The sequence below is a fragment of the Eutrema salsugineum genome, unplaced genomic scaffold, assembly GCF_000478725.1.
Source record: "Eutrema salsugineum unplaced genomic scaffold, Eutsalg1_0 scaffold_6, whole genome shotgun sequence".
In the NCBI taxonomy this organism is placed as follows: domain Eukaryota; kingdom Viridiplantae; phylum Streptophyta; class Magnoliopsida; order Brassicales; family Brassicaceae; genus Eutrema; species Eutrema salsugineum.
Window position 1 is genome coordinate 1396929 of NW_006256547.1, and position 11015 is coordinate 1407943.

At 36.4% G+C, this 11015-nt stretch overlaps 3 protein-coding genes across 4 annotated transcripts; 2 read left to right on the top strand and 1 right to left on the bottom strand.

The window, feature by feature from the left end:
* The first annotated feature begins 1858 nt into the window (after nucleotides 1-1858).
* LOC18011631 (peroxidase 69) lies at nucleotides 1859-3455 on the top strand. Its single transcript, XM_006394139.2, has 3 exons — nucleotides 1859-2346; nucleotides 2471-2630; nucleotides 2842-3455. The coding sequence occupies exons 1-3, from the start codon at nucleotides 1921-1923 to the stop codon at nucleotides 3255-3257; spliced, it is 1002 nt and encodes a 333-aa protein (XP_006394201.1). The 5' UTR covers nucleotides 1859-1920; the 3' UTR covers nucleotides 3258-3455.
* A 911-nt stretch (nucleotides 3456-4366) lies between these two features.
* Nucleotides 4367-6506, bottom strand: LOC18011510. 2 transcript variants are annotated; one of them, XM_024151751.1, is made up of 2 exons: nucleotides 5102-6506; nucleotides 4367-4709 (listed from the first exon to the last, which is right to left on the bottom strand). In XM_024151751.1, the coding sequence occupies exons 1-2, from the start codon at nucleotides 6421-6423 to the stop codon at nucleotides 4676-4678; spliced, it is 1356 nt and encodes a 451-aa protein (XP_024007519.1). In that variant the 5' UTR covers nucleotides 6424-6506; the 3' UTR covers nucleotides 4367-4675. The 2 variants fall into 2 exon arrangements, with proteins under 2 accessions (XP_024007519.1, XP_006394202.1); XM_006394140.2 differs by lacking the exon at nucleotides 4367-4709 and having other exon boundaries at nucleotides 4912-6498.
* Nucleotides 6507-9326: 2820 nt separating this feature from the next.
* LOC18011511 (non-specific lipid-transfer protein-like protein At5g64080) lies at nucleotides 9327-10838 on the top strand. Its single transcript, XM_006394142.2, has 3 exons — nucleotides 9327-9811; nucleotides 10063-10089; nucleotides 10471-10838. The coding sequence occupies exons 1-3, from the start codon at nucleotides 9451-9453 to the stop codon at nucleotides 10623-10625; spliced, it is 543 nt and encodes a 180-aa protein (XP_006394204.1). The 5' UTR covers nucleotides 9327-9450; the 3' UTR covers nucleotides 10626-10838.
* The last annotated feature ends 177 nt before the right edge of the window (nucleotides 10839-11015 follow it).

Below are 11015 nucleotides of genomic sequence, written 5' to 3' on the forward strand. Positions count from 1 at the left end.
GATAATAAGATATCGAAATGGTTGACTTTGACAATAAAGAAAAATAAGCGAGTCAATGATATTATGGCATCGAAGTTGTCTCTTGGTGGTAGAAAAGACATTCTCATCCACTGTCGATTAAAGCGAGTATATGCTTCTTCTTTTTCTTCTACGTTCTAACGGCTAGTATAACCTTTTCCCAATCAATAATATAAACTATCTATTTCCTAATGTATAACATTTTCTTCATGTTTTTAAATTTTGCTGTTAAATTTCCATGAAAAAATTGTTAAGATTTTCATATGTTTATCATAATTTCATAGACGTTTTTATCATTATTTCATATACGTTGTTTATCAAGGCAAACATATTAAATATGCATTCAACTTGTAATTTAACGGCCACACACGTTTTTTCGTCAGCAGAAATTTGTTTTCGTCATCCGAAAATTAACACATATGCAAGCCAGCTGTGAATAGTATAATGATAATGGGGAGATATATTGTTACTCGTTTATTACTTTGATATATATATATATATATATATATATTCACTTGTTCCAAAAAAAAATTACTTTGATTCAGGGAAGTGATTGCTCTAAAATCAAATAATTAGAGCCATCATTTCCCTATTTTCTTCGTTTTGTACCTTCCCCATGCACAAGCCTCTTGTCCGATAGTTCAAAGATTCCATGGCGGTGAATACTTTTAATTTTTTAATTCTTCAAAGAATTAATAGTAGACTAATCCAAACAATAGAAAGAGATGTTATCTAACAGATAAAACTAATCATTTTAAAAGGTCAACTATGCCGATACTATTTCATTATCCTTAACCATAGAACTGTTCTGACCAAAAAGTTTGAAACAATATTATCGCCACGCAATTGATCGATCTAATCTATGTAGCAATATTTGTGACCCAAATAAAACATCACTATTTCATAAACAATTGGTATCAGAGATTTGCTTTTAAACCAATTGAATTATACCTTATTTCATAAATAAATTGCTTTTATATATATATTACAAAATCTCATCTTCGTGTTTCTTGAAAAGATTTGATAGTTTTTTTTTCTTTCATTTCTTTGACATATGTTAACTGTAAATCCATTAATAAACTACAAATTTCCTCAATCTCACTAAATAAAGCGAAAACACACTAATTGATCTTGTTTTGTTTCTTGCCAACTAGTTTAAAATGTTTTAGCTAAAACATCTTAAACTACCTTTTCTAAAAGATCTGTATTCTCTGTTTTCTAAAAAATATTGTTTTAAACAATTAAAAAATTTCATAAAAAATACTCCGTATGTTTTGTATTTATAATCCTAAAACTTTAATCAAAATTCAGTTATTGTTTTAGTATATTAATTAGAAACATAAATTTGTTTCAGTTTATTAATATGAATATTGTATAAATTTGTAAATATATATTTGAAAAATTGTAGTTATAAGACACTTTATTGTATAATAGAGGAATTATGTATTGTTTTTTTTTTTTTTTTGAGAAAATTTTATGTATTGTTTTCCATCGTTTAACAACAATGATGGGTCCATGACTCCATAGATGATCTGGTTTTAGGTACTAATTGATCAAACTTCGATTCTCTTCTCCACCATCTACAACTTAAAACGAAGATAACTTCGCTCACAAGGAAAAATATAACAGTGATAAAATACGTATGTTACATACATATGTGTTGAATGGACCGTCTCGTCTACACCATAATGCAACTAATTGTTATTTAAAGATTAACTCAATCAACTGTAGAATAATATTATTCCCCTTAGTTTTGGCTTCGTGTGCCGAACTTGCTCCTAAGCTACGACTTTCTCGCCTATATATACAAACCCTTTAACACCAAACTCAAAACACACAACAAACAATAACAACATTTACAAAGCTCGAAATATTTTCTTATACACTAAACAAAAACACAAAATGGGTCGTGGGTATGATTTACTATTCAGTCTAGTAACGTTTTTAGTATTGGTTGCAGCAGTAACTGCACAAGGAAACCGTGGCTCGAGCCGTCGTGGTGGTCGAACACCACGTGTTGGGTTTTATGGGAATAGATGCCGAAACGTAGAGTCTATTGTGTCATCGGTGGTTCGATCTCATGTCCGGTCTAACCCGGCTAATGCACCGGGGATTTTGCGTATGCATTTTCACGATTGCTTTGTTCGCGGCTGCGATGGCTCGATTCTCCTCGCTGGTAACACCACGGAGAGAAACGCCATTCCTAATCGTTCATTGAGAGGGTTTGAAGCTATTGAAGAGGCTAAGGCTAGGCTTGAGGATGCTTGTCCTGGAACCGTTTCTTGTGCTGATATTCTCACCCTTGCCGCTCGCGACGTCGTCGTTTTGGTAACATAATTTTAAAATTATTTGTTTTTGGTTTAAATTGGCACACGCACGTATAAAAATGTTACATGTATGTAACTATTTAATTAATGTGTAACGGTAATTGAAACTTGGGTGATCGATGCAGACCGGTGGACAAGGCTGGAGAGTGCCATTAGGACGCCTGGACGGCCGAATCTCGCAAGCCTCAGATGTGATCTTGCCCGGACCATTCGACTCTGTCGACAAGCAAAAGCGAGACTTCGCTGCTAAAACACTCAACACATTGGACCTCGTAACTCTTGTCGGTACGTTGCTATTGCACATACATACTTGATCGAGGATTATTCAAAAACAATCCATTAGTAACGTTTTAGTTTTGGAACTAATGGATTACTCGGTTCGGTTAATTTGGGTGGAAAATTTCAGCATTTTGGGTTACTCGGTTCGGTGGCTCGAGAACTTTAGTTTCAGTTTGGTTTAGCTAGTTAATCGAATTTTGGTTTTGACTTAAACTAGGAGGACACACGATAGGAACTGCTGGTTGCGGTTTGGTGAGAGGCAGATTCTTTAACTTCAACGGAACAGGACAACCCGACCCATCAATCGACCCGAGTTTCGTACCACTGGTTCAGGCTCGATGCCCTCAAAACGGCGATGCAACGACCCGAGTCGACTTAGACGCCGGAAGTGCTGGTAGGTTCGACACATCGTTCCTAAGGAATGTGAGGTCAAGCCGCGTGGTTCTCCAATCCGATCTAGTCCTATGGAGTGATCCCGAGACCCGAGCCATCATAGAAAGGCTTTTAGGCTTACGCTTCCCGTTTCTGAGGTTCGGATCAGAGTTCGCGAGGTCGATGATCAAGATGAGTCTCATAGAAGTTAAGACTGGTTCAGATGGGGAGATTCGTAGGGTTTGCTCTGCTATCAATTAATTAAGAGAATATACGAAAACATAAGTTAATTTGCGGTTTGGTTTTAATTCAAGATTTGGTTGGTTAATAATCATTTGGTCTATATAATAAGCTTGTTGTTATAGCATTTTGTGGTTGATGGTTACGTTTTGATTTTTCAAGTGTAATATTGTACTTGTAACAAAAATGTATTACATATATAAAATTGTCATTTGTTTATGCACTCGTGTAAGGAAAGTATTTGCATGAACAAACTATTCAAGGAAGAAAGTGTTTGATTATGTCAGATTAATGAAAGGTAATCTGATCTCCATCAAGTGCTTTAATTTCTTTTGAAAGTCATTATGTTATGCTTTGTTTCTCCTCATACAATCTGCCTTTGTAAAGTGGAAACTGTTTTTTATTTAATTAATATTAACCAGGCAAATAAAATAATTTCCATCACTATGATTATCAATTCATAATTAAATAAAATGTGTAGTTTAATCACTTGTTTTTTATACAGATCATTCAAAGTATTTGAAGATTTAATCTACGTAGTTAGGTCAATGCATAGATTAGAGAAGTTAGACTTTCTGTGGATTTACCGGTGAAGCTACAGTCTATAATCATTATCCAAGGTATATACACAACATAGTCACATGATGTTTTGCATACACAACTTCCAAAATTAGAGATTCTCAAATGAAATGGTTTAAATTCGGAAACCATTACGGACGACTCAAATCACTGTAGTCTCTTAAGATAAGAGAGACGAGTGGTCACGCTAGTTACTTTAAGAAAGTAGAAAAACCAACAAAATAGTTAGGTGGAATCTCCAAATTATGGATGCCACGCAAATGAAAATTTTGGGCTTTTTGGATTTATTAGTTATTGGGCCTTTTCCCAATTTGGGCTCCCATTTTTTGGTATTTACTTTATAAACCCAGGGAAAAAGGATTTCGTTGAAACGAAACGAGATTGTTTTAACCATAATCATTTATCATCTGCAAACAATACTAAAAGATGTGCAAAACAATCTCAGCCTCTCAGGTACATTCGAATTTAATATTGATGCTTCTTGGACTAGCAATTCTGAATTGTCTGGTATTGGCTGGGTGTTAAAGGGATGATAAAATTGTATGAAGCCAAAGCCTACTCACAACTTGGGGGCATAAGCAACAGCTCTAACATGGGCAATGGCGTGTTTAGATAACCTTGGATTGACTGATGTTGTATTTGAGAGTAATTCTCAAAACCTGTTTGAAGGCATTGACTAACCCTCTTGAATGGCCAAGACTTGATGTCTACACACAAGAGATCAAAGGCACTCACAGAAGACATCTTTGGCCATCTTTTAGATTTGAAGAGACATAAGCTAACCTTAATCACTTCTTTTGATGTTTAATATGCAATGTTTTCTTTAGAATGTTGTACTCCGAGTTGGTTGCATCCAAGGTTTAACTTCGAATGAGTATTTTTCCTAAAATCAATCTAAAAATAACATTTTCTAGTCAATGTTTTCTCAAATGACTACGGCAAAAACGAACAGTTAATTGGCTAAGAGTCTTGACGACGAACACAAGAATAAGATATATGATAAAATCGGAATATGATAGGACCATTGGCAAAAGAGAGTTGAATTAAGATGATACAAGCACGGCACTAAGATCATCCACCAAACGCAAATTACTTGCCTTCAATTTACTCACAAACTTCTCTAACCCAAACCAAATCCATCCCCAAAAGATCTAAAAACAACTCGAGTATCATAACACACTAAAAACCCACAAATAATGCATTTTCTTCCCCTCACTTGTCTCAAATTCAACTATACATAGCCTACACAAAACAAAACAATTCAAGAATGAAGGAGACACGCTTACTTTGATGCCAGAAGAATCTCGGGTTTCTTCGACTTGCTGGGAGTGTTAGCATTTGAGGAGCCATTGACAGTCTCTGCAGTTACAGTCTTTGCAGCGGTTCGTGCGCTTGTATCAAGGTTAACTAGACTCCTTGTAGCTAGAATTGCTTGTGGGTTCAAATCATGAGAGGCTCTTGCGTACAATGATCTTACTGCATTAGAAGCTGCATCTTTCACATCTTCAGGATTCAATGGACTGAGCAAGCAGTGACCTAGGATCCGTAGAGTGGGCTGAAACAGCTCCCATGGAAGTGGAATCCTCACGCTTTCTCCTTCCACGCCATTAGAGCTAAGCTGTTCTTCCTTCTCTCTGATAGCTAATCTCTCAAAATCCTCCTCTATCTCAAGGCTCCGTCCACTGCTTCCATTGAGAGACGAGGAATCTGCAAAACCGTTGGTTAGTGCTAGGACTTTGTCTTCGTCTCCGTCCATCTTTTCCTTGCAATCGCAGTCCTGACCAGCCCAATTAGCAGCGAATTTACAGAATTCGAGCTTGGACCAACCCGGCATCTGTGAGATCTCCTTGAAATAGCATTGTAGTCCCACGCCAACGATGCTGGCACGTTTCGTTGACTTGACCGCAACCTGAGGCTCGAGCTGCGGAGACAAGACTCCGACGGAGGCGGTTGGATTGGGATCATGCGATTTGTCAATTCCGTTTCGCGGCGTGTGGTAGAGAGATGGCTGAGAGAGATCCGGGATGTGTACGAGTATAGGTTTTCCGGCGCGGGCTTTGACCTCTGCGGCGTAGATTGCGAGAAGCACAGCTTCGAATCCGGAGAGAGAAGGAAGAGACGACGAATCGGAGGAATGAATTCGAGATAAGTACATTCCGGCGAGTAACGGGAGGAACGAGAGGACGACAAGACGAAGGGGTGGATCGGATGAGAGATATGTTTCGTAGAGCCACTGGCAGAGCGGGTCGGATCCGGAACCAGAAGCCGGATTGCAAAGAGACGTCGAGATCAATGAGTAAGCAGCGCGAGAGGAAAGGAGAGATAGCGCCGGCCTATCGGAATCGGCAAGAGAGGAGATCGGACTTCCGTCACCGTCCTCCGACTGAGAAATCTCAGAGAGGAGAGAAGAAAGAGAGAGGATGCGAGAGCGCTGCTTAGAGACTGATTCCCACCAGGAATGCATCGGATCCCGATCGGAGGAGATCCCTGAGACGACAGCGGCAGTTGCGGTGGGTGTACCGGCGGATTTGAAACGGTGAGGGGTGGAGGAAGAGGTGGAAGACGACGGAGAAGGTGAGCCGCCGGGAGGTTTGACGGAGAAGTCCATGGGAATGGACCTGAGTTGAGACCAAGGGAAGTTTTCGCTGGATTTTAGGAACACCGAAAATGAAGGGGAGATTGAAATGATTTCTTCTCTTATAGATTGAGGACTGTTAGTTACAATTCGTTTCTTATGGGGCAATTCTGAAATATGATGGAAGTTATGGGGTAGTCTTTTAAGTATTTCATCTGAATTTTTTTGGAAGGGTAACCAATCCCGTCCTGTATCCGTCCCGAAATTCCCGAACTTTTCGAAAATGGGAAACTATAATTTCTCATTCGGATTTGAAAATAATATTTGAATGAGTAAGGGAAAGGGTAGGGACGGAAATGAGATTACCCGAACTTCCCGTTGGGTAATTATATAAAATGAAATTTTAGAGATTTCAGTTAATTTAATTTTTTTAATAATAAATAATAATTTTTCCAATTTATTAACAAATAATTATTTTTTAGAAAACAAAAATTGATTTTAGTCTAATTATTCGAATTATCTGAAAATTTTCCCTGTCCCTTTTCCGTTCCTTTCTCGTCCCTTTCCCGATTATATTTATTTTGGAATTTTATGGATAATATGTTTTGATTCCCGAATTTTCCGTTCCCATCCCATATCCGTAAATTTCCCTCCTGTTATTTTGTGGGAATACTTTGGATAATATATTCAGATTTCCGAAATTTTCATTCTTATTCCTTATCTGTTAATTCCCGTCTCAATTCCCAAAAAATTCAGGCCTAATTTCATCAACGAGCCAGGGAACGAGCCAGCCACTGTTAGAAAGAGTAAAGAGTTATTGGGCCATGTTTAACATGGTCTTCCGGCTCACGGCCCAATCATTACGTCTTTAATTACAATTCCATAGATCCAAAACATTTTTTTTACGGGTTAAAAATACTGCATTTAAGGTACCTTTGTTATACTTTTGTACTTTCATTCATACGTAAACAAAGCCACCCAAAACAAAGAGAAAAGAGGTTTGCAAAAACCTTGGATTCTTTGATGATTAATGATAATAGGGTAATGCTGTGAACTTTTATTTTTTAAAACAGGAAAATCCCATATCAACTTTATGTAAAGACTCAAATCTTAAGTGCTTTTTTTTTAAAGTAAACTAATTCATGAAATCTATAGAAATTCAAATTTTTTGGCATCAAAGAGACGTCTACGAATAACTAAATAGAAATGATTAGAAAAAATTATGTTAGATAAGAATAGATTGATCATTAACTTAAAGTAACAAAGGCAAATTGTGAAAAATCACTATCCTTCCATCACTTAGTTAAATTTTAGTTTTTCAACTTTAAAATGAATTCTTCAACTATTAAAATTGGTTGTATAATTTACACATTTTAATATCTTATATATTTTGACAAAAAGTTTTAAGATGGATTATCGTAAAGATTAGATTGCTAAAAAGGTAACAGAGAAAGAATTGTTTTTCTTACCGTTGATATTCCTTCAAGTCGATAGCTTTTTTCACGATCCGCATAGTTTTGATTCTGTGATCTTTCCACGTCGTCCGAATCATCAATCAGAATCTTTTATACTTTCAGAAATAAGATTTGATGCTTTTAACATACAATGGAAAATCATCCTACATACGAATATAAATGCATGTGTGGAACCAAAGAGTAAATAGTAAAGAGTAAGTCATGCATGTGTCATTTATTATTCTCTACCTTCCAAATTAAATATTAGAACAAACCAAGAAGTTATTTTCAATTTAGGTGAACCGTGACATCTAAATAAACTATTTTTCTATTTACTAAAAATAGTTTACAGTAAAAATTTCATGTAGTTTCTTATCAAAGATCTTTCAATACAAATACTTTATTTAACCAAAAAAAAGTTACAACACTTTTGGATCGTAATTTCTTTCGACGAAGAACTGGCATTCGATTAACTCGAATGAATCAACATATCTCTCAAACTAAATCCAGCTAGTGGTTATATATGGGAAGCGCAACGTGTGAAATATCGTAAGAATCGCCATTTCCCAATACTAAGGGGCTAAGGGCAACTTGTGTACATTTGGAATCAACATGAAATGCGATGTATTGATATGCTAAGCAATGTTTTCAAGCGTATTTAGTTTTTTTTTGTACGGACTCCATTTCATACATTAGTACAGTAGCTTATGAAAGGTTAGAAGATCATAATTAATCAAACTACAGAGGCAGATCATAACATTATACAGAGGTAATGTTGTTTTCCAAAACAAAATATTTATGCAGCCAAAAAAAATAGCCTAAGATTAATAACAAATGATGAATACCATGAAAATGACAATCATTTCACCATAAATGGAGTCATGCCATCATGGAATGTCGATCGACAACCACATACAAATTGAGAATACCACATCTCATTTAAAGACGAGTTTTGAAAATAAAACGTTTACTTAAATGAAGTTTAACATTTTCAAGAAAGTGGGAAACCAATTAATGGAGATTTGTAACTTCAAGTTTTTAATTTACGATTTTAATCATGATTAATTTTTCTTTTGCATTGTGATTTTAATCATAACTGATTATTGATAATAATTTTAAATGAAAAATATCTGATTATCAATAAAATTTCCGTAAGGCTGCTTATAGTCAAAGTATGAACAAGAAAAAGGAAAGGTATGAACAAGAGAACTATATGGAAACGCATTTATAATTGATCGTAGTATGAACAGAAAAGCTTATAAATTTCTCGAAATAGATTAAAAAAAAAAAGTGAACCAAAAAAAAGATAAAAAAAGTGACATGGAGTAGTAAAACTAAAAACAACAAAGGAAGGAAAGATGAAAGGGCAGGTCTCTTCGTGAAGACCCCACGATAACGCATCCATATGAAATGCATGACACGTATTCAAAACGTCATCGTTTTTGCGCTTCACCCAAAGCAACCGACCTACAAATTTCGCCTTCCCCTTTCTTCTCCTTCTTCTCACTCTTTCCAGTTTCCACCACACTTCCTCCATTAAAAACCACTTTCTCTCTCTCTCTCTCACATAAACACCTAAAAGAGCAAGAGCGAGAAGAAATCAACAATGGCCACATCCATCTCTACCGCAACCCCTTTGCTTCTCATCATCCTTCTCTCGATCTCATCCGCCTCCGTTTACGGCGCATCTCACCACCGCACGGCGGCTCCGGCGCCGGCTGTGGACTGTTCGACCCTCATACTCAACATGGCGGATTGTCTGTCCTTCGTCTCGAGCGGAGGCACGGACGCGAAGCCGACAGGGTCGTGTTGCTCCGGGCTTAAGACGGTGCTTAAGACAGACGCAGAGTGTCTCTGTGAGGCGTTTAAAAGCAGCGCTTCTCTCGGCGTTACTTTGAACATCACTAAGGCTTCTACTCTTCCCGCCGCATGCAAGCTTCACGCTCCTTCTATCACTAATTGTGGATGTAAGATCTATTGATTTCTTAGCCTCTTTTTGGCTTTTCCTTGCTTAGATCTCTTACGATTCTTTGGATCTCAGTTTGTTGTTCTTGGTTTTTGTAAGCGGTTTCTTAGATCCACCATTTTTAAAATAATTTTCAGTTTATTTAAGGAAATATTTCGTGAATTTGCAAAATATTTGAGATTGGATTTTGAAAATACTTCCATTGATTAACTTGACAATGCTTATATAATTTTTTTTTTTTTTTTTTTGCAGTGTCTGTTGCTCCTACCATTGCTCCAGGTATTTATCTTTTTTCCTTTGTTGATATATTTTTTTCTTAATCTTTTACTCTTAATTTTTGTCTCATGCATTGTTTTTTTTTTATTGTTTTTAAATGCCATTTGAGACCATCTGGGTTCCGTACTTCTGTTTATCTATACTTTAAAACACCGATCTTACTGTCTCTAGCTTGTATATGAGACTTGTCAAAAATTTGTTTGTATATAAAACCCTTTATATTATAAAAAGATTCCGACTTTGATAACTAAGATTCGTTATCTCTGATGTGTTACACACAATTTTAAAGACTTGTCTAATAATTGAATCTGTGGTATAATTTTCAATTTTTGAGATGTTTATGCGTTTAAAGTTTCTCAATTTGGAATCGTTTTTTTTTTGTAGCTCTGGCTCCAGGAGGAGCTGCTGCTGGACCCGGCGCAGCCGGAAGTCTAGCTCCAAGTCCGTCCACAGGGAACGACGGATCTTCCTTGATCCCGATCTCGTTCACAACCGTATTCAGCGCCATATTCTTCATATTGTTCTTGTCTCGTGTTTGAAAGCCTCGACCTTTTTCACCAGTTAGATTTGGCTGTATGAAATGGTTTAGGTTTTTTTCAGACTTAGCTTTGTGTGTCTTGGGGTTTTCTGTTTGAGACCATCCCGGTTTCTTTATTAGTTTCTCTTTCGATATATGTCACTACTCTGTTCCGCACATTGGTCCTTTAATTTAAGGTTATCTTGGTCCTTTTATATAAGGTTATCTCTGATTATATGTTTTTTTTCTTCCTCTCATGATCGTAAATAAGAACAAATATTGAATGTCTCTGAAGAAAGAAAAGAAAAATAGTTGGGTCGAATTATAGTCATTCTGTAATTTGTGAAAGCAAAATGTAGTTGTAAGAAATTATAGTCACAAAAAGTAAAAGCTATCTGAATTTAGGTTGAAA